Here is a 24,761-nt window from a genome sequence, read left to right on the forward strand (position 1 = left end):
AAGTATAATAATCATTGAATTTATAGTTATGTATTTATAAATATTTCATTCCACGGTGCATAGTTTGGATAAGCTATTTGAACTCATAGATTGTACTCTAAATTATTGAGTGTATGCAATTCATTAAGCAATGAAAAAATCAAATGAAAAATGATGGCAAATTAATACTCTTTCTCTTTCATTTATGTGTCTTATTTTTGTTTAGAATAATACTAATATTTATTATTAGAAATAAATAAATTTAAATTCTTGTATATTATTACATAAATCGAGATAAAAATAAATAGATTCACTACATTTTATATTGAAATGGATAAAAAAAATTCACCCTTAATTAATAGACGAAATTTTTGTATCCTTAATTAGAAGTTCGAAGTTAAATAGAGTTGTATGCTAATTAAAGTCAGTAAATTTTGACTACAAAATGCATAAAGCAAGAATAGAATGAGTAACAAGAAGATGGTTATTCTTGTCTTTTTATTTTTTTATGTGTTCTTTTAGCTGTTTCCTTTTTCTTTTGTTTTATTTATTCTTTTTGTGGGTTTTGCTTTAATTTTTATTTTATTTGAGATTTGAGTACTTTTTTTTAATATATATATATATATTTTTTAATCTTGATGAATGTCTTTGTAATGAATTTAAAGATTCTTTTGGTTTCCTTAATTTCAGCCTGGGTTGTCTTGGAACTTACCAAAGTTACCACAAGGTACAACAGGTAAATATTTTTTAATATTTCATATTTACCTCAAATCAATAAATGTATAAATATAATTATTACGAGTTACTGATTCATATTTTTAATTACTAAAGTTATCTACAAATTTACGGATGTGATAGATAAAAGTATCTCATATGAGTAATTATCTCAATTCTATATATGATAATTGATCTCATTATTTTAATACAAATAAAAATAACGAGATGAAATAATTTTAAGACTCAGCCAAATATGAAATATTATTTCATATTTTATTTCGAAGTTACTATCCTTATCCCACATTATATACCAAATGTTAAGAAGCATATAAAAAGTAAATTCTTGAAAAAATTCTATACTTGAGATATAGTCTAGTGACTCACCAAACACCTTCCCAGATTGACAGAACGTTTCACTACTGACACTTGAAAAAGCAAATTTCAAGGTTTCGTCGCTTTGGTGAATCACTTGAACCCTGATACATTTTCGATTTCATAGAGCTAGACCAGTGAGCTATTACGCTTTCTTCAGAGGATGGCTGCTGCTAAGTCCACCTCCTGGTTGTCATCGCTCAATTACTTTCTTTTCCACTAAGTGATTGCTTAGAGACCTTGATCTGGATACTATCGAAGCTTATAGTCTAGAGATACCATTACTATCACATCTTATAGTTTAACGATACCTGTATCATCAAAGCTTATAGTCTAGTAATATCAATAACAGTCTCTCCCGCGTCCCCCTCGGAATTGATGAACAACTACAAGGTCATCATGCCAAATCTTGTTCCTCAAAATGGCACTACAATACTCACATAATGAAAAACAATTAGTAAGAATTAAGAAATAAGGATTGCTTCTTTTTTTTCTCCATAAATAAAACAAAGAATTACACTTTCTCAACATGTACTACATCTTAAAGTGATGGCACATTGAAACAGTATAAAATAACAAAAAATGGGTGTTAATACTACTGTGATTGTAATAATACAACTCACAGTTTACCCCTCCAGAAAACCCCTTTTTCCCTTTAAGTATATGTATTTGTTTTCCCACACGCGAATACGTAGGGTTATCAGCTCAACCCAGACCATTTCAAAAAATTGCAAAGAAATTCGTATCAAATTTCTTCGTAGAACAAAATATAGGCTTCACTTTGAAGAACTTCTTCCAATGGGACCTCTCGTACGTAGGCATCACTGGCATAATACCACACATAATCTTCCGCGTCCTTGTCTTTCCCAGCGATCTTTGGGCCTCCTCTAATATATGCAACATAGTGACCTCCTCTCATAGTCCCTGAATGTTCCACGACACCTAAAAGTCGGTACTTGTAAGCCTCCTTCTGCAAGCACCTGGAGTTTACATCATTTCATCATCAGACAAGTGTGTACAGATACCATTTCACGAAAAGAGACATGAATTGTTGAGGTACTAGAAGTGCAAACTGACATTTTGAAATCGAAGCTTCAAGAGAGCAAATTAGAACAACAGCTTCATCATGAAACTGACAGTCCTAGGAAGAAAGATATAAAACTCAAAGAACTCGCACTGCTATCCCCTTGCTCATGAAGGTCACTAAAGAACTGAGGTTAATTTTAACTTTGACACGGTGTTGTTAATAGCGCGCTTAAGCTCTGAAGTGAGGCTCAAAACATGTTGAGCACTTAGCCTCGCATAATGTAAGCTTCAGGGTTGTCATCGAGATTCTAAGGCATACTTTTTTACTTGCCAATGAGCCTCTTCTAAAGAGGCGAATCTAACTGTTCCCTAAACCCAACTATGCTCGCCAAATCAAGAAACCCAAACAACAACATACCCGGTGGTGTGTGTGCAGCCTTACTCCTACCTTGTGCAAGTAGAGAGGTTGTTCCCCAAAGACACTCAACTAAAGTACCTCCGAGGATAGTCTTGAAGGTACAAGTCTAACTGTCCGTAAACCCAAACTATGGTCTGCCAAGGGATTGAAATGGACATTTGATTCTCCCACACATTTTTTTTTAGTACATTTGCCAAAAAATCTCCACAGTATAATAGAATAGTATAGAATATGAGCTGCTGTATCTAGCGAATTGTCATCCCATCCTATGAGCGTATTCTAGGTCATCCTCAGTTATATGGCAGATAAGAATCATGTTGTTGAAAGGACAACTATCATCTAACCTCTGAAGCAAAAAAATGATGACCCTTAATAATGGAATTCAGGACCATATATAAAAGAAGAATGTAACGTGACGAGATGAGAATGGCATGATTAATTTGGAATTTCAGATGCTAAGACATAATTGTTAACATTCAAAAGTATAAATAATTGTGATAATTTATTAACTATGCAAAAACCAAATATTTGTAAAACATAAATATGTATGCATCTATATTGACAAAGAAACATCATTTAGGCTACAAGACTATTCTACCTCACCATTGCATGCTTTAAGTTACTGGAAACCTCTGATGGCTTATTGATTTAATAAGTTCGAAAATTTACTGACTCGCACTCCTGCTTCTTTTGTTCTTTACCATAATGAACAACCTTAGGACAGAGAAGAAGTAGCAACTGTGTTCCTCCATAGTCTTAATATGATAGTTAATTCTTTAGTCTAAGGTCAAGCTTTCTCCAACTGGAGGGAGACAGTATCACATTTACACATTCATTCTCATCTCCAAAAGTATATTATGTTTAAGGAGGCCACTTAACTGGCACAGATCTCATAGATTTGACACATAAAAGATAAAGAAAATTGCTTGAGTCTCAATATAGTGAAGAAGACGAAGGCAAAAGTTCCAATTTTAACTGATCTTCCAAATGAAGGAAAATTAACACACCTGGGATCAACAAAGGTTGTGAGATCAATAGTATCTCTGAAACTCACGTGGCCACTCAGCTTACTTAAACGTCCGCGAGCATCTTGGCTGAACCTCTTTAGATGAATTGTCAAAATAGGAGGGGCTTTATCAATGAGTATCCTTTTAGTTGCATCTCTTTCCACTTTGACACCTTTAGAATCGGTCTCGTTCTCACTTTCTCCAGATTCATAATAAGCAGAACCTTCATCCAACTGAACTCCATCGGTCTGACTATCGCAATTTACTAGACTACAAGCTTCTTCCTGACTTGAATCTACCCCACCTTCTGACGGGTTAGAGACTGGATCTTCATCAGCTCTGTGGCTAGTTTCTGGCATGCAGTTCGAGTAACCATTTGTTCCATTTTGGTGCACCAACCTATCATCAAAAGCATCTGACAAACCTTTACCGGCACTTCCATTAGTGGCTCTCTGATCAATTTCCTTTGAATTACTATCCTCTGGCGCATTCCCCAGGTCCTCTGATTCAGGTTTCAGCAATTTCTTCTTCAATTTAATCCTCTGTTCTCGTAGAAGTTTTGCACAGTTTTCACATTGCCAAGCATGTTCTGTTTTAGATAGAAGCTCAGGCTTTGTGAAACAAGCCAAACAACTCTCCACTGACACGGGAGCATCAGTACTGTCAACCTCATCTGGATCAGATTCAGAGCTATTTCCAATAGCAGAACTAGCTTCTCCGAATCCATTTGCCACTGAAGCAGCACCACTTAGTAAAGGCTTTTCAGCCGGCCCTGCAACCGGCTCAGGTTCATTAAACAGGCCACCAAAACCATCAAAGTCCAAAATATCTTGTTCACAGCCAGCAGCATCTGGGGACACCTCGCTTTCTCCTTTCAGTACATCATTGGTAGTTGAGGTTTCTTCTTTATATGGAAGCAACAGAATTTCTGAATCTTTTACCTGTAACGGGGCTTCAACTTCCTCGAGGCTTGCTGATGAATCAAGATTTGAATCCACTGAGAGGAACCGGCTGCTTGATGCTGAGTTATGCTCAACTTCTATAGCATTCCAATCTTTAACTTCTACTTCTTCACCAAATTGAGAAGCTATATTGCAGTCTGGTGACTTAGATAGTCCTTGATCATCCAAGCACATAAAATTATCTGAAGAACAAGCTTCCTGACCCAATGTCAATTTACTGTCACTAGGAGCATTCAGATCATTTTGCAAGGAGACATTAAGTTGAACAACGTTTTCAGCTGCACAACCCTGATTAGACAGAATATCAGCTTGTGATGCAACGTCATCACCCTTAGGCATAGTATCTTGATCAAGATACTCCGAACATGTAAAATTGTCCATTGAAGTCGACTGTCCAGCAACACCATCGTCATTTTGTTCATTAACATTAGGCAGGATATCTTGATCAAGATAATCCAACCATGAAAAATTGTCCACTGAAGTCGGCCGCCCAGTGACATTGTTGACATCTTCCTCATTATTAGACTTCATAGAGGAAGATATATTATGTGAAGATAAGCCCATATCATCAGCCATAGAACTAGCATCAAGAGAATCTACCAATGCACAATCAGAGGGAACTTCCATTCCCTCAGCGATGGGCGCACTAGACTGTACCTGGCAGAACGACTTGCTACCACTTTCTTGAGCACTTTGAGAATTAGGAGAAGCTGCATCTCTATTAATTTTGGGGCACAGTCTTCCACTTCTCTTTGGAGCATGTTTTGCCTTCTTCATACGGGAAACTGGTTGAGCTTTTTTAGACGGAGTCTTCTTAGTGGGAACCGGTAATGAAAGATCCAATAATGGCTCATAGACTAATGAAGAGTGTCCACACTCCAGACAAGTAACAGTACTAGAGAGACGACCCCCAAAGATAGTATCGACATAAGTAGGAGACTTGACTTGATCCTGAGAAGACTTGAGTTTTTTTCTGGCAGTCAATTCCTCGGAACACAAAACGTCAAGCAAACTATGAAGAAACTCGTGACTGTCGTGCTGTTGATATCCCTTAAACTGTGGAGCCTTCGCACACAGAGAACCAAAAAAGGATTTTGGATTAATAGCACTTCTTGAGGCATCCCCAATACTTGTCTCAGTAAAGAGCTTTTTAAAAGCAGCAGCAAGAGGACCACCACATTCGTCCAGTTCAAGAAAGTAATCGCGCAATCTATTCACTGCTAGTAGGTTTTGAATTATTGAATTGAAAAAGCAAGTGTTCCCTAAATTATGCAATCCCCTAACAATGTGGCCACTTTTCCTGTAGGCACCAATGTCAAGACTAGCCTCTGACTTGATCCCGCTCGTGATATTCCCCCTCCCAAACCAAACATCCTCAGCATCAAGACTAGGCCCTTCAGATGGCCGCCCTTTAATCATCTTGGCAATGTCCTGTAATACATCTTTTTGTTCAGTGCCATCCTCTACCTTTTCAGCGGGAATTAGTCTATCGCACGGGAAACACCATCGCAATTGAGGATTTTCAAATTGTACAGCCAAGTGGTGGTGGTACTGTCTTGCATGCCGAACTGCATGGCTCTGAGGAGTAGTAGGAAATCCAGCACCTCCGCACGAAAAATGACCACATTCTAAACAGACCCAAATGGCTTTAGACGCCGACTTTGATTCTCCACCTCCCTTCTTTTTTCCATGTTTACCTTTTCCTTTAGCAGCCCGTCGATTAGCTGCTCCTTCCCTGCAATCTTCACACCTAACAGGTCCTGAAGAGCCAAGTTTAGCAGAGACTTTCTCCACATCAATACCCTTATCAATATGGGGGCATATCTTTTTTTCATTCACAGCTGTAACTCCATCCTCAGGTGCATTAACATTTTGAGCGTCTTGTTGAGGGATGGGATTTGGTGATGCCATGCGATTCTGCTTCTCCTTCGCACCACCTCTAGCCTTTCTCTTAGCCTTCTTCACCATTATTCCCTACAACCAAATCCAGAAAAGATCATAGACCCTTAATACAATACACTTATACATAAACAACTACGTTGCAATATTCCGTAGGCACCACTTACCTTCATCCTAACTTTACTTATTAAAACCTACTTCTCAAAGAACAGTCACTTCACAAAAAAAGACAGAAGCTCAAGACACAATCATTGCGTTCACACAAATAGACCTAAAAAATGGCAAAGAAACCAAAAACTACATGATCGCAACAACAACAAACCCAACATAATCCCACAAGTGGGTATGGGGATGGTAACATGTAAGCAGCCTTACCCCAACCTTTATGGGGTAGAGAGGTTGTTTCCAATTGACCCTCGGCAACCCCCTCATCCTCAATCAGGACTTGAGACCAACAATGTGAATAAGCTCATACAAGCTAGCAATTCTAGTCAAAAAGCTATAAGTCATTGAAGGGAAATACAACACAGGATTGCAGTCTAGTAAAAACAATTCCATCCTATAAACGAAAACTCATTACTGTAAGATAAAATCAACAAAAACATATCTTTATCAAGAAACCAAACAGCACCAAAACCAAAATCTATTCTATTAGATTAAACACAAGCGCATTCAACAACAGCAAGCCTAATGACCCTTAAATCTCACAAATTTCATAACCCCAACTCTTTACCATCAAAATCCCAAATACCCAAAAAAAAACATAACATTCACAAAACTCCAATAACTAAACAATCAACAAATCAACCAAACTTGTCTTAAATCCTTTCTCTTCTTAGTAGATACCTTCAATCTTCATATCAATAAGATTGAAACTCAAAAGGGTACCCTAAAAATCGTTTCTTTTTATCAAATTTTCATATAACAAGCCTAGATACACACATCCAAGTTAAAAAAAAAAAAGCAAGAACAAACAAGTTCAATAAAAGGGTATTCTTACCTGAAACTATGGATGAAAAAAGCCAAGATTTTTCCAGTAATTTCAACAGATTTAGTATATCATATAGAAAAAAACAGCTACACACAGAGAGAAAAAAAACAAAAATAAAAAACTAAAAAAGGAAAAAAAAAAGAATGGGGTTTTTTGGGGACACTCGCTAGTTTTCTTCTAGTGCTAACAATGGAGGTGAAAAGGCCTCTTTGTAGGATAAAAATCAATTTTTTTTTTTTGGTTTTAGTTCAAAAACCTCTCTTGATATGATAATTAAGGAGTTAGGGTTGTTAATGGAAGTGATTTGTGGTTAAATCCTTATTTAAGATTTTAATAAAAAGTTTTATTTAGTCTAACAATCCCGTTTGCGTTAGGGATATCGAGGCGGAATCAAGTAAGATCAAGAGGTGTTAAATTTTTTTTTTTTTATGTAAATGTTGATTTATTTAAAATTTGTGGTATGTTTACTTTTTATATTTTGAACGTAATTAATATAGTTTTAATTGTTTTTTTAAATAACTTGTTATTTAAAAACTTGTTTGATTTAGAAAAAAGTTATCTCAAATTTGTTTCATGATTGAATTTAAACTTGTTTAAAATATACATAGATAAATGATTGGTCAAGTAAAAATTTGTAATTCGAATATATTTTGTTTTATGACTTTGAAAAAATAAAAATAGGACTTATAATTTAAGGTCGTTAAGAAATAATGTCAGTGAGACACAAATAAATATTATATTATATTAAAATTAAAATGAATAGTGAAGTCATAAATCCAAACATTATTATATGTTGAGGTCCCTTTGTGTTGAATATAATTTAAAGTTTCTTATGATTTTTGTAATGCATGAAATTTTTAAGATTTCACTATATAATTCTTCAAGGTTTTAAAAGATTTTACAGTGAGCTTAATGAATATGTCATTGTTTAACATAAAAAAAGATTAATTTCGATCTCACGAAAATAATTACAAATATATATTTAATACAATTGGTATACCTATATATATATTCTATAAGTACTAGTCATGATTTTTTTTTTAATAATATATGGATTCATCATAAAGATATAAAGTGAATTAATTTGTGGAAATATTTTGGAGAAATGCTGAAAATTTTATTTAATTAATATAAAGTTTGATTAAAAAAAAGTTATTATTTTACAAATAAAAATACTTGCGACTTGATTATTGCTATGAACAAGTCAAACAATTTGCATGCGACGAAAAGATTACAAACAAGATGAAAGTTCAGACAGTCAAACCACACAAAGCAATTGTCAAAAACATATTCGACTAAGCTTAAAGACTCAACATATCCAAAAAATATATACTATGACTACAAAGACTGTAATACGATATCAATATTTGAAAATAGATCAAAATTGAAATGCATCATCTACAAAATTAAATAATATTTTTACTATAGAAATAAATACACACTAGATTTTTTTCATAACCTAATTTTTTTTTTGTATTTTCATAAAAAAGTTTTTAATGAGGTAATTATAAATGCATATTACAAGATATATATATAATTTTATATCTTTCTTTTGTGCTAGATTTTTGTTAATTAATATTTTTTTTCAAAAAAAAGAAAAACTATTTAGCTTTGACAACTAGATCAAAACATGTTAGGTACAACTAAGAAATAATTTTTTTTACTAACACCACGATGTTACCACTTTTTTTTTTTTAATTACCAAAAAGATACTAGTAATAATTTATTTTTCCCAATTTAATGGTGATTAGGAGAAAAATAAAAAGTCAAAACCAACTATTTAAATAATTAGTCCTTCAATTCTTCATTATTACAAATCTCCCCCTATCACTTTATATTTTCCTCTATTGTCTTTCTCCAGCGTTTCTTTTGGTAAAGACCATCTTCCGATTCTTCTCCACCGACCCATTCAACTCCTTTACCATGACTCATATCCTTAAAAATTCATGATTTTTAATCTAATTTTTACATATTTATGCATAATTTTAGATTGGGTTTGAGTTCTTTTATTGGTTTGATTGGTGAATTTGTTAGTATTTGCTAAAGTTTGGTGATTTTTGTGTGTTTTTGACTTTTGGGTATTTGAGATTTATGGTTATTGTTGTTTGTATGGTGTTTTCTTTTGAAATTTTATGGTAAAAATTGTATCTTTTTTGTGTTTAGTCTTGTGGGTATTTGAGATTTATGCTTATTGTTGTTTGTATGGTGTTTTCTTCTGAAATTTTATGATAAAAAATTGTATCTTTTCTGTGTCTAGTTTTTTGGGTATTTGAGATTTATGCTTATTGTTGTTAGTATGGTTCTCTCTTTTTTTGAAAATTTATGATAAAAATTGTATCTTTTTTGTGTTTAGTCTTGTTGGTATTGGAGATTTATGCTTACTGTTGTTTGTATGGTGTTCTCTTTTGAAATTTTATGTTAAAAATTGTACCTTTTTGTGTTTAGACTTGTGGGATATCTGAAATTGGTTGAGATTTATGCTTATTGTTGTTTGTATGGTGGATTTTTTAGAATCTATGGCAAAAATTGTATCTTTTTTCTGTTTAGTTTTGTAAGTATTTGAAATTGGTTGAGATTTATGCTTACTGTTGTTTGTATGGTGTTTCTTTTTGAAATTTTTGTGAGTTTTTTAAATAAAAAATGTATTTTTTTTGTGTTTAGTTTTGTGGTAGTTTAGATTGAATGAGATGTTATGTTTTCTTGATAGCATGATCTAGTTGGTGTTTGGAATCTAATTAGATTTATGTTTGTTTTTGTGGTTTCTGGTGCTTGTAGCATGTGTTTTGTGATTGATCATATACTAGTTTTCTGTTAAAGATTGTACCTTTGTGTTTAGTTTTGTTGGTAGTTCAAATTACATGAGATCTATATCTCCTTTTGTGTATCATGATGTCAGTCTTGGTAACTTTGTTGTGTAAACTTTGTGGGTACATGAAATCTAAGCAGATCTACTTTTAGTTTTATGGGTTTTTTTGTTTGGATTTGTATATTTTTGTGTTACCTTGACTGAATCAGACGCGGAAATCAGAGGGAAAAGGATCGGGAAAGAGCTGCAGCTCGTGCTGGTAAAAGCAAGAAGGGACCTGATGATGGTTTGACTCCTGAGCAGCGCCGTGAAAGGTTTTCCTAATTTTCTTAACTGTACTTGTTGTATCTTACTTTATTCCAAGATTTGGTTTTTATGTGTTTAGCTTTTTGTTTATCATTGGATTTTGAGTTTTTATCTTTATATGTTTGTTTGAATGTAGGGATGCGAAAGCTCTGCAAGAGAAGGCTGCAAAGAAAGCAGCAAAAGAGGCCGCCGGAGGTAGCAATGCTGGAACTAAGGATACCAAGAAATAGAAAGCTAGGTGTTGTGTACTTCATTGCAGTCAGTAATTTGTCATTCCCCTTTGTTTGTCATGTTATTCACTGTTTAAATGTTGTGATGCAATACAACTTAATACGTCTGGATTGTCAATCCATTCGGTTTTGAACTATCTCGTCTTTCTTTGAATATGATAAACTCCACCCCCAAATCACCCGTGTTTCAGTTGTTGCAATACTTATGTCAATTGTGCTGATATAGAGTTGTAATGCACCTTGTGCGTAGAATTTTATGCAATGGCAAACGCAGGGTAAATGTGATATCGATGTCATTAGTGAAGCGTCTTCTGTTATTTGTAAGTTTGTTTGTTGTGTTATTCCTTTTATGCCCAGACCTCACTTGTGGGATTACACTTGGTATGTTGTTGTTGTTTATTGTGTTATTCCTTAACTCTGGCTTGAAGTTAAAAAGAGAAGGTATAATTCAACAGTTTTTGTATTAGATTTTTGTCCCAAGTACGAGTTTCATAGAATGCAGAGGTTCCCTTCCAAGTTCTACGGTTTTCTTGGAAAACAGAACAATGGACTTATTGATGTTCAAAACTGATACACTCTATTCTCTAGACGTAAATTATGGTCTAAGCTGTGAGATCCCATAGCTTTCAGATTATTTGTGGATGATTTTAGTATGACTTTAGGAAAGCTGTGATCTTTGTGGTTCTGTACCTTCCAACATCCAGGGCTTCAAAGTAAAATAGGTGCTTCGAGTTAGTTCTAGTCTCTCTACCTCTCAAGGTAGGGGTAAGGTTTGCGTACACGCTACCCTCTTCAGACTCCACTCGTGAGATTACACTAGGTATGTTGTTGGTTCGAGACAGTTCAAGACTAGATAAGAGTTATGTTATGCTTACTTGATTCCCTCTGAAGTTCTCAGTCACACCATATTGGTGGTCATCCATAGAAAAAATACTGTATAATTGCTGCCCTGTAACCTTAGATTCCTCGTTACCGCTTGTTAGAGGTATCAAGTGTATTGCATAATGGTCGATGAAGTGAGTGAAAACCGTAAGAAGACCAGGGTTCAAATTTTCAGCAAAGATGCTAGATAGTTCCTTTGTGTTTGCCTTAGAGTCTCGGTGGACAGAGTTGCCTGATACCTTGCAATTCATTGTTGACATTTCCAGTTTACATATGTTTGAACTGCCTATGCTCGTGATCTTTTCCTGTGGCGGAAATTGCTCTCAGTGTTGCGAGTTCTTTGGGTTCTTCAGCTTTACGAGTTCTTAGTTTTCGACTTTTGCATCATCAGCCATGAAATCTGCAAGTATTTTTTAGATTTTTGTTGCAAACTCCATACTGATTTAGTAAAATTGTTGTTTGATTGTTTGTAAAGAGTGACTTGGTATTGTTTCTGACCTTAAAAAAACACCATTCATGTTTCAACTTTTTGTTGGTCAAACATGAAATAAATACTGTGAATTTCGTTTCAGTTCATGTGATATTCTTTTCGTTTAGTAAGTAAAGCAGTATTTTTTTTAATTAATATTTAATAATAATTTAACTATGAAGTTCTTATTTTACCTTTAGTGAGATAATTTATAACCACAAAAATTTCAATGGCTTGCTTATAAATCGAAATATCGAAAGTTTATTTCTCCTTTAAACTTTGTATCAAGTCACATTTCATATAAATTTGTGACAAAGGTGTCCTTTGATTTTTATATCAATGACATACTTCTATTGGTACGACGAAAATAAGATGATTCTTTTGATATCACAATTTTTGTATTGGTACGAAAATAAGATAATTTGTTTGATCACCAGGCTATATCTTTAGATATATTTCAAATTTTATATCTGATCAAATTTTGCCACATATTGAAACGTTGGAACGGTAAAAGTGTCCCATTTAGTATGTCAAAATTTCATATGAGATGATAACACAATTCTAACAATTGAAAATCGATATTCTATGCATGATTCTTATAATACTAGAGACATACCCAACAAAGTATATGATGACTAGCCTTAAAAACTAAAATTAGTATTTTCCATTAACTTTTACATTTTATAATAAGAAAAAAAATAAATAGAAAACTACAAAGAACATACCTCAACAAGCCACATCCATACCATGTTAAATGCTTTAGTGGTCATGTTACAACCAAATAGATTACATTTACATGTGATGTTACAAATTAAGTTGACCAAAAGCATATACATTATAATATTAGAAAGTTCAATCAAGGAAGATGAAGGGGTGCCTCTAAAGTTGGAGCAAAAGTGTGGTTTGTGTTTTCGTGTAATTTATACATCACAAATTTGAATCGTGAAAGCAATCATCAGTATTTGTATTAAGGTAGGTTGTCTACGTCATACCTCTTGAGGTGTGATTCTTTTTTGAATCTTACGTGAATATAAAAATGATTTGTAGATCGATCTGCTCTAGTTTTTAATTAAGGCATATGAGCTAAGGGAAGTATATTCCAAAACCCTTTAATTGATGGCTTGAAATTGAAGCAATTAGAGAATAAAAGAACATGCATCTAAACAAAGCCAATTAGGGGTACCTTTTTTTTTTCTAGACATTTATTCTCACTTTAGAATAATTAGTAGTATTTTGTTTGTTGAGTTCGTAATGTTTTGTATAAATTATTTAAAAAAAGAATTGTGCTACCACAAGGTTAAGTTGACCTACAGTTTCAAATGATTATTTTCTTAAGATGAATAGTATAAATATATTATTCGTCGATAACAAACTTTTTCTATTATTCATCACATTCGGTTAAGTTTGAGTGAGTAATCAATTCATTTTGATCCGCATATCCAAATTGATACATGATTTGTCGTGATTTTTTTAAAAATATTGTTCTTATAACCATAATTAGGAAAAATAAGAACTTATGCCTAGTGGGGACATACGTTATTTGGAAACTGAGATCATATCCAGACATAACTTGTGAGATATTATGATACGGAAATATAAGCTCACGAGGGATGTAAATTAAAGACCAACACGAAATGAGGACGGAAGCGTAAATGACCCTATTTCATTGCTTGGATATGGGCCAGGATATTTAGGGCCAAGTTTCAGCCCAATTTTAATTCAGCCTAGGCCCAAACCAGTGATTTATTCTTGTTAGCCCAAAGATATAAATTAATATATGTAAAAAATACATAAATATTGAATTTCATAGTGTTAAGAGCTAATTGCATAATTTCTCTACTCTTTTTCAAATCACGAAAATTCATTTGATATCGGATACATCAACAGAGAAGCGGATAAATAAGTCGCAGTATATTGCTATTCAAGAAACTTGTGGATACATAGCTCATGAACATACGCGAGAGGGGATAAAAATATATCTGAGAGGATATAGATGTATCTGAGTGGTGATTTTTGTAATTTTTTCAAATGGTAGAAAATTTTATAGATTATGATAAAATAATATGTGTATTTAGATAATTTTTCCTTAATATTTTTCCATCTTATTTTCAAAAAAGACTTTTCTAAAAATATTTTTTTGAAAGAAATGTATTTAAAAAAAGGCAATGTTCAAAGAAGATATAATAAGAGACAAATGAGTCATTGTTGGATCTTCTTTTAATTAAAATAATTTAGTAGTCAATTTTCAATGATGCAATTTTGCATAAATATTCTAATTTGTGGCCAAAAAATTAAGTTATATTGACATGTGAATATATGTATATCTAATTCCAACTTGTGTATTACAAAATTGTGGAAAATAATATTCGTTTATTATCCTAAACATATAAAAAATAAAAAATAGTTTGTATCAATATATGTACTAACTGCTGAAAATAATAACACATGTAATGTAGTTTTAGAAATGAGAAACAAAGATTATAAAAATACGTAAATCTTATTCCTATCTCACGAGAACAAAGAGGGTGTGTCAAATAGATTCTCAATTCAAGTAAAATATTTTAAATCAGTTTGAATGATCGAGGAAATATGGAAAAGAAGGAGAATATATTTATATACTAACCTTAAATGAAAATAATACTCTCACCATATTAATTTATTTTGATTTTTCTTTTTAGTTTGTTTTAAAAAATGTTTCGTTCCCTCTTTCTCAATTCTTTAATTTCAACTTTCTACATGACATGTTTAATAAAAGCATACGATTAAATGATATTTTGATATATTTTACGTATCTTTAGTCTAAGACTATTTTTTTATTTTCTTATATTTCGTATCAAGTTAAAATCAGATAAATAAATTAAAACGACGTGAAATATTAGTATATAATATAGAGTCTATACTCTAGACTACTTATGGGCAAGAATAAGTAGGTGCAAATGTGGTCCTAATTATAATTTTAGGTTTTTGCTTTTCCTAATAACGTGCAATCCACACCACTCATCATATATATATAGTCTATATGTTAAAGTTCAATTAATCTAATATTAATGGTTTTAATCAATATTATCATCTTTAATACTCGTATTAATTATGGCATAATTAATTATGCATTGATTTAGTTTTTTTCCATTCAATTTAACTCCGAATAAGATGGAATACCAACCTTTTGCTTAATGTATTATCGCTACGTTTTAAAAATTATTTACTGTCTTTTATATTTTCATTAATTCTTATTGCGTCTATTTTAACTTGAGTCGAGTGTCTATCGAAAACAAGTTCTTCCAATTTATATTCACTTAATTAGATAATGTTTCTTAATTAATTTGTGGTTCTTAGTTCCTCTTAGATTACGAAACAATTGATTGCAACCTTTTTCTTTTTAATTAATATTTTTGTTTGCACTTTTTCTAAATATTCTAATTTTCCTCCATCCCTCATAAGCATGGTTAGCAATAAATTGCAAAAAAAGGTTCATTATTCAAGTTTGATATATACCTTTAACGATCGTAGTACACATAAAATTATTAGATGATTTTCTCATTCTATTTTAAATTTGATGAATTGATAAATATCTCGTAAAACTAGTCGAGATGCGTACAAACTGATCTGAACATTAAAATTATTTTTTATACCTTCAACAAACAATGGAGTAGTTACATTAATTTGGATTATATTATTCTCATTAATTTCTTACATAATAATTAACAACCCTTATTTTGTCGTTTAGGCTAAACTAAACAAAATTATCCTAGGATTATGAAAATGTCAATGGTGGACACCCTCATTAAATTAATTAAAACTAATCAAATAAATTAATTCATTTTACATTTGTGGTCCAAATTAAACCAAAAGAGAATTACAAAAAAATAACTTTTTTTTTAGCAAACTAACGTCCAGTCGATAACATCGTGACATGTGTTGAGGTCCCATTCGTTGTTCGATTACTTTGTCAGAATTTTAGCTTATCTGCCAACTAATCATAATTTTTTTAGTTTATCTTTTTTATAATTTTAATAGGTTTTACTTAATTAATTATAATTTTGTAAAATAACCATAAATTGTGTCTAATTTATTAAAATAACCAAAAAGTGCAGTGGGGGTAGATCGTGGTTATTAAATAAAAAAATAGCCATTTTGGTGGAAGTCATGATGGTTTCTTTGTTCATTAGGAGTAATTGGGAAAGTAATATATAGTTTTAATACTAATATAGGATAATGTTTTTTTTATTCAAAAAAAATTAATTTATTAAAAAACATTGCTGTATCTCTACGTATATATTGCCAAAAGTACTTGTGTATATATACAAAGGATATTTACATAATCATGTTACTTACTCGCAATGTAAAATATTTTTAATTTACGGGCTTGATGAAAAGGAATCTGAATATGTATTGTAAATGGCTCATTAAAAGAATCTATCGAAAGAGATGACAATAGGATGAGATGAGTTAGAATTTTTTTAATATAAAAAATTATACGTGAAATAAAAATATATCAGAAGTTTTTATAGATTTACGCGAATTTACCCTACAAGAACTCAAAATTAAAAGGAAGATTCCTTTTGACTTAATTACCATATGATATACATGTTTATATCATCACTATAAATTATTCCATTTATATATATAGTAATAAATTTCAATGTAATATTCTCACAAGTTCAATGAATTGCATTTTGTTCCAATAATTCACATTACCTTTTAATACTCATGATTCTTATCAAGTCAACATAAATTAACCTTATAATTTATAAATTCCCTTTTTTGATCAAAAGGAACAAATTACAAAGATAAATTATCTTCCATAATATACCAATTTGTGTGTAAGGAAAATTCTTTGATACCATACATTTGTCAAAGAATACATAATTATTTAGTTGAATTTTTTTAATATTCTATTCTTTTCACTATTCTATAGAAGTTAATTAAATTTTAGTGTAAATTACATAAATCTTATACTTTTAATATGAAATTACAATCTATCACTAATAAGTTTCTAATCATTAATTTCTTAAAAATTAAAATAAAAATCGGATACAATAATTGAAGCTTGAATACATTAACATATAGCTCGGATATATTAAAAATTAGGTCGGATACATACTATGTAGCTCAAATAAATACTGGCTCAAACACATTAATATGTAGCTTGAGTACATTTAAAACTAGCTCGCTCGAATACATTAATATACAACACGGATACATTAAAAAAGTGAAATAAAATGTGTGTATTTTTGTAATTTTGTCCTACATTTAATGAACATTTGTTCTCACAACATTACATATATTTGATATACAATAACATAAAATCTTGAATGTTAAATGTAGTATATGTGAATGTGTTCTAATATTCTTTTTCCAAGTGTTTAGTTTGTGAAAATTAAAATTTATAACATATGATTTGTGAAAAAATGGTGATTAAGAGAAGTGGAGTAAAGCAAAAGTAAGAATCATTCTATTTCCTATTTGTATACATTGTATTCACTTTTGTGTAGTGGGTCATGTGGAACAATATTACATATATATGAATCCATGGGCAGCCATAACTGGATTCTGAAAGGAAACTATTCCGGACGCGAATCACGTCAAAAAATCTCATATTAAATAAAATCGAGGAGATTTTATATATATCGAGATTAAATTTGAGACTTTTTAAACGTTATTATGAAGAAATACTTATCACTAATCCAGTACATAAAAAGTGACAATAACGCGTAACTATCTATAAAAAAGTGAGATTATAATATAAGTAATAGAATAACAAAACTTAAATAAGGTTAAAGTTAACAAGTAGTTGCACCACACAATTGTTTGTTATAGTTTTTACATTAATATAATAAATTAAGCTATTAATTAAAAATACATTGTTAATGCATGTATTAATTACTATGCTAATATATAATTTTTTCTTTGCCAAATTTGGATCTTGGCTTAGGGGTAAAGGTTATATTTGTACTAATTTTTTGACACCTAAAAGTGTAAAGCATGAAGAATATTGCCAAGAATATAGAGTGATGTACAATAATTAATTAATAAAATTAGTTGCAATCATTTACCTAAATTACTCTAATTTGTTTTAACAAAAATATTAAATCTTTAAACTTCTAAAATATTCTGTTTTTCTGCGGCTTTGTTGGACGTTACCCCATCTTAGTTATAAGAAAATAAATAAAACCTATCGACATATCTATAAAGTACCTGATTTAATTAAATATAAAATAAATTATTTTTAACAATGCTTTACTTGTCATGAATCGAAATTAATGCATTTGAAAATGCTGCTGACACATGTGATATATATATATGTATATATGCATGACGTCATATAAAGCTCGTGACTAAGGTGTTTAGTTAAGTCCTGCAGTAAGCACAACCTTCATATTTATTTGTCATATCAAAAGCCCCATCGTTAACAAATCTAAATGACGAATATCAATAATAGGAGAACATTCATAACAATTATAAGGAACGACAGACACTTAAAAGGTACGTAAGATCTAGTGGTCAATAAATAAGCTGAAGAATTATGAAATAATCTTAGACAACAATAATGTGATTTCTTTTATGATAAAATGCAAAAGCTTAATTAGTCAGTTAATCAATCATCATTTGAAGCCATATATACAACAAAATAATGATCATGCTGAAGCTTGATGAGAAATATATAGTAATTAATTAATTAACTATGTTGTTAGTGGTGTCATAGTGTCTAATAATATTATACCTAAGATAACATTAAAGATAGGTAAAAATTAAATAAAGCTGTCCAATCAAGCAAAATCCTTAACTTCACATTAGAGAAACTGAGAAAAAGAAATGATGGCTATACAATAAACTTTTCTTCCATTTGATCGGAGTTTTGATGTAACGATAAAAATTTTCATCGTACGATTAAAAGTTTACGAGTTTGAAGAACCTATCGATTGATAAATTGTCTATTCTATAAATAAAATTACTAGAAACTAAAAAGTATGATAGATCTTTATAATTTAAGTTATCCATTGATGCTGTCAGAAATTACCAATTGCATGCCTCAGTCAGTTAATTATATTTTTGATAAATTAATCGCCAAATGTATTATTCACGATAGTTTATCGTTAGTATGTGTTAAATAAATTCACTTTTTAGTAATTTAGGTGTGTAATAGGTCGTCATAATAGTTGAAGCGCGTAACTGAGTTTTCGGTATAAGTTTGAGGGGAAATTTATGTCTTTTCCCTAAAAAGAATTGTGTATAAAATATACAATATGATTTAATTGTTTTCTAAACCCTACCTAGAATAGAAATTTAGTGTATCGAACTATTTTTTTTTTTTAAAAATATTTATTATTATCATTTGATGACAAAATTCAAGGCTTATTAATTTTTTTTTGTCTTTCTTTGTTGTACACATGATTTGTCAATTTTACTGTTTGGTCAAGCTAAGCCACTTTCCACTACTCCACATGTCTAACCCTTCAATTAATTATTTTATATTAATCCAATTAATTAAAGTAGTGGTTATGTGTTACAAGGATGTTAATTAATTTATTCTAATTAACAATAATCTGTCTTTTTGTGTATTGTGTGAGGTTGAAAACTGAGAAAGGAATAAAGAAAAATAATAATTAAATTAAACAGTATTTTTTTATTATAAAAGTTAAATTAAAAACTAAGAAAGGGGAAAACAACTTTAAAGAAAACATGGTTTCTTGTCTAGCTGCCTTTTAATTTGTTCATGACATATATATTAATTAAATTAAACTCATTCCTCATAATCACAAGCAAAAATAACTTCTATAATTGGACTAATACCATGTTCTCTTCTTTTACTTTTTTTCTTAAAAGTTTTTACTCGATGTCTGATATTTGTTTTACGGAAAAAAATTACATATTATATAAATAAATAAATTTTTTTATATAAGTATATCATTTTTACTCTCTTCATTATAAATTCTGATCACTTTACTATTAATATTAGGGTATCGATTTATTTACATTCATTTAATGTATGGACCATTAAAGAGAAAAAGTGTTATACAAGAATTTTTTTAATCAAAAACTCAAACTCGGGAACTCTGTTGAAGTCGATAACAACTCTTGGAACAAAAGAATTACATTAGGGAGGTTTTTTTTTTTTTTTAAAAAAAATGAAATGATAATTGATATGTGGAATTTGGGAGGTAGCTTAATTATGAATGAAATAAAATTAAATAACATGCACTACCAATAGTATGAGTCAGAGTGACTACTAATCATTTGGATTTACAAATATTTAATTAATTAATTATTTTTTGTTTCTTGTTTTGCCTTATTTGGAATGAAATTTGAGAATTTTTCTTTTTTTTTTTGGTTAAAGTGTCTCAATGTTATTCTCAAAAGACACATAAGAGAAATGTCTTAATTTGAGGGTTTTATAATTATTTAGTATTAAATCATTTAAAGACAACCATGATTTCCTCCTACTAATTAAGAACAAAAACTAATTAAACCTCATTATCTTTTTTCTTAAAAATTCATTAGTTTTTTAGTCCATTATTACAATGATGATGATAATATTAATTAAACACTAATATAGTTTAACTTAAAGTTTTGCTGGAAAAGTACCTATATAAAATTTGGAGATGATGATTAGGCCAACTAATTAATCTTCTAATTAACATACATAACTATATATGAGTCAAATAACAATTATAAAAAGACAGTTCAGCGCATTAAACATTCTGTATTCACGTAGGATCTGAGAAAGACCGTCAACACTCATCAAAGACGTGATTAATTATTAATAGTTGCTATCACGCGTAACACAAACTATAAGTACTTTTTACGGTTGCTCCACGCTCCGATACTCAAACAACAATTATAACTAGAGGATTATCATATGATTAATCTTTTGTTTAATAAGTTACTAATTATAACTAATTACTATATTTTAATAACTAATACTTGTCAAAAAGAGAAAGTGAAGATACCATTTTCATACTTCAAAAAAAGAAAAGTGAAAAAAAAAAAAAAGAGAAATTGATCATGTGCTTGTTAATGAAAATCACATGATCATTTGCTAATAAAACCAAGAAATGAATGCAAAAAACAATAAAGTAAATTAAAGCAAAGTTTTTTTGAGGTTATTTTTTTAATTTTATTTTTGCAGTCATTATCATAAAAAGAATATACATCCCTCCTGTTATAAACCTTATAAGACAGGTAACAATACAACTCATGAGTTGGCACATTTGGATTGGTTTATAAAAAAGAATATATATGAAAATGGGATGCACGAATTAATGTTTCTAAGACTTGTAACAAAGATCTAGAATTTGAAAAGAAAATTATGAAATTGTCATGAAATTTTCTGAAAATTAAAAAAAATATAAAGTGGAAATTAGATTGTCCTGATTTCGAAATTTATTGATCCGACTAATTGAGCATCACATTGTGTAGGGGATGATAAAACATAAACGCTTCTTACAATCGAAAGTTGTGATTTGACTAATTAATTTGAGTTGACGTTACTTACAGTATTAGTAAAAATATACCGATCCGATTAATTTAATCTGAATATGTATCATGTAAGGTTCATTTAAGAAGAAACGACTACTACTAAGCTTTTCCCTTTGTTTTCAAGGCTCGAAGGTTACCGATAACTAATCAAACTGTCGGAACCTACTGATTTAGCTAATTCGAACTTATACATCATATATGGTCCACTTCCTATCGAGATCTGTTTTCTTCATTTTTCAAACTTGAAACTGAGATTTCTGATTATAAGTGGAGAGATCTCAACTATCTCGCGATGTAACATACCCTTATTGATGGTCCTATTTTTCTATTGACCCTTTATTAAAAGTGCCTCTTTAGTAAACATATAATATAATCTTCTTCCTTGAGACTTAATATATATACCACAATGGCTACATTTTTGTAATATCATCATTATCTCTCTCTCTTTTTTTTTTCCTCAATACCAATCTATTGGATTTCTCATGGAGAATCAGTCTCTAAAATCAGAATCCATCATGCAAAAAGAATTGCCAACTTGTTATAAACAAGTAGCCATAGAATCATTATCTAGATTTTTCAAGGATCCACACATTTTTAGTGATTTAAATCATGAAATTACTTCTATAAATTCTTCTTCAACAAAATTTTCTGAATTTCTTCCACTTAATTTCCATCAAAATGAATCGTCATTATCATCATCATCATCATTATCGACTTCTTCAAGTTATCAACATCATCAAGATCAAGGGAACAATAACAACATTTTTCCTTTAAATAATTTTCTTGATCATCAAATATGTGCTTCTTCAACAAATTCACTATCAAGTAATTACCCAACTTTAGGGTTATTTTTGCAAGAGCCTTCCATTTTAGAGATTTCAAAAAGGGCAGCTGAATCTCTAAGCAACAAGAATCACAAGTATGATACTAATTTATTTATTTGCCATTTTATTCACTAATTTTCTCTTTATCAAATTGAGTTTACCAATAGTACATATTTAGATTTTCTAAGATCAGTATCGAAATCAGTAATTCTATCAACAACATGTAAGAATGTAATATCTTTCACTTATGATCAATATGATTCAAAAATGTATGTAGTTATTTTGTTTTTAGGGAAGGGGATTCAGTTGCACCCCTTCTAATCAATAGGTAGTTACACTACTATCTAGGATGCACGAGTTCCAATACATTGATAAAAGAAGAAATTAGACAAGTACTGTGAATATTACGATATATCTTTAACCTCTTAAAAATTTTTTTTTCATGTTTTGCCAGGTCATCAACCGCGGCGTTATTCCCTATGTCTTCATCAATAGGTCATGAGAGCCAAATTCATTATCAAGAGGTTGCAACTACAAATCCAACAAATTGGTTGAAAATGAATCAAACCATAACAAATTGTACCACAACAAAAGGTTTTAGTGACTATTGGCTCAGCACTACAAAAACTCAACCAATGAAATTCAAAGGATCATCAAGAAAATCATCACTTGTTCATTATGAAAAGTCATCTTCATCATCATCATCATCATCATCTTCTTCTATGATCGCTTCCCAAGGGAAGCTTTTTCGAGGAGTAAGACAAAGGCATTGGGGAAAATGGGTGGCGGAAATAAGGCTACCAAGAAATAGGACTAGGGTTTGGCTAGGGACATTTGATACTGCTGAAGAAGCTGCTTTTGCTTATGATACCGCGGCTTATATGCTAAGAGGTGATTATGCACACTTGAATTTCCCACATTTGAAGAATCAATTAAAGGCTAATTCTATCAATGGGAACATAACATCACTCCTTGAGGCGAAAATTCGAGCAATTTCAACACAATCAAAAAAGAAGGCTAATAATATTAGTGATCGCGATGAAATTATTATATCTCCAAAAGGGGTATCGGATGATGATGCAACAATCAAGAACACGATCGTTCAGAATCAAGAGAAGGAAATTAATTGTGAGAAATTAATGGAGATTACTAAGGTGAAGAATATTAATAATCAAGAAAATGTTGATGGTGTTCAATTGAGTAGAATGCCATCTTTGGATATGGATATGATTTGGGATGCACTTCTTGTTTCTGATTTATCATGACACTCAATTAATGTATTGTATTTTGTTTTTTTTTTTATTTACCAAAATTATTTCAAGATCAAGAGCATACATGCATATAGTTGTTTAATTTTATAAAAAAAATATTCACTTTTTTGGAAGATCATGTAGTGACATTGGTTGGATTTATGCTATATCAATTTGTTGTTTTAAGTGAGTGTTCATTATTATTATTATTATTTTTTTATCATGTAATTTTTTGTTTTAATGGCCATAAGTTTGTTTTGTCTGTGATTTATTAGTTTGGTGATTTTGATTGTTTTTTGTTCGTTGGAAAGGAAATGCTCTAAGTTTTATTAGAAAGATATAATTTGTTAGATGATAAGAGTGTGTATATATATTTATTATTAAATACGTTTATATATCGTTTGTTATTGCTAATATAATAGAAAATAAGATAAAAAATAAAAGAAAAATTACGAACAAATTATTTTTTGTATATGAATTTCGATTCAAACCTTCTAAAATACTTCCTCTAACTTAAATAACGATAAAGATATAGTCATTGAAGAGTTATTGGTTTAATATATTCACTATATATATATATATATATATATATATATATATATATATTGATTTATTTTATTCTTAAAAAAAAAAACAAATTTGTAGCCCCTATTGTAGGATTGTCATGAATCATGATGTTGCAACTTATTGTAACTAGTTCATCATCATCACATTTTGCTAAATTAGTTGACTTTGGGATTTAATTAAGTTTTACTTTATTTAAATAAATATATAAAATATCAAAATCAAATACTTCTTGTTTTGTCAACCCCTCTCAAAGGTTTGACTTTTTTTTTCATTTTATAATATCAAAAAGAATTCCCATGCTTATTTGCTTTAATTTGTCATATATTAAGTGACTTTATTTTAAAAAAACAATTCTCTTTAACAAAAAAAGAAAATTCACTCTTATCTTAATTTCCTTGACTTTCTAATTCTATACTATAGAATAAAATAATCATGATTTTGAATTAAATGTATTATTTGAGAAATGGAAGTACTATATATAGAAAATGAAATAAATTTACAAGTATTTACTCATTTAGATAATATTTGGTTGAAGTTTTTTTTAAAAAAAATTAAAAAAAAGAGTTGATAGTCATT

At 30.3% G+C, this 24,761-nt stretch overlaps 3 protein-coding genes across 3 annotated transcripts; 2 read left to right on the forward strand and 1 right to left on the reverse strand.

Annotated features, from left to right (window-relative positions):
* Positions 1-1,532: 1,532 nt before the first annotated feature.
* Positions 1,533-7,611, reverse strand: LOC107031600 (ubiquitin carboxyl-terminal hydrolase 2). The gene is made up of 3 exons (XM_015233025.2): positions 7,381-7,611; positions 3,520-6,455; positions 1,533-2,048 (listed from the first exon to the last, which is right to left on the reverse strand). The coding sequence occupies exons 2-3, from the start codon at positions 6,447-6,449 to the stop codon at positions 1,814-1,816; spliced, it is 3,165 nt and encodes a 1,054-aa protein (XP_015088511.1). The 5' UTR covers positions 6,450-6,455; positions 7,381-7,611; the 3' UTR covers positions 1,533-1,813.
* Positions 7,612-9,169: 1,558 nt separating this feature from the next.
* On the forward strand, positions 9,170-11,013 carry LOC107029235 (small EDRK-rich factor 2-like). Its single transcript, XM_015230606.2, has 3 exons — positions 9,170-9,301; positions 10,389-10,491; positions 10,620-11,013. Exons 1-3 carry the CDS (start codon positions 9,295-9,297, stop codon positions 10,711-10,713), a joined length of 204 nt encoding a protein of 67 aa, XP_015086092.1. The 5' UTR covers positions 9,170-9,294; the 3' UTR covers positions 10,714-11,013.
* Positions 11,014-22,000: 10,987 nt separating this feature from the next.
* On the forward strand, positions 22,001-23,729 carry LOC107030765 (ethylene-responsive transcription factor ERF062). Its single transcript, XM_015232021.2, has 2 exons — positions 22,001-22,463; positions 22,823-23,729. Exons 1-2 carry the CDS (start codon positions 22,027-22,029, stop codon positions 23,631-23,633), a joined length of 1,248 nt encoding a protein of 415 aa, XP_015087507.1. The 5' UTR covers positions 22,001-22,026; the 3' UTR covers positions 23,634-23,729.
* Positions 23,730-24,761: the final 1,032 nt, after the last annotated feature.

Source organism: Solanum pennellii, chromosome 9, assembly GCF_001406875.1.
Source record: "Solanum pennellii chromosome 9, SPENNV200".
Classification (NCBI taxonomy): Eukaryota; Viridiplantae; Streptophyta; class Magnoliopsida; order Solanales; family Solanaceae; genus Solanum; species Solanum pennellii.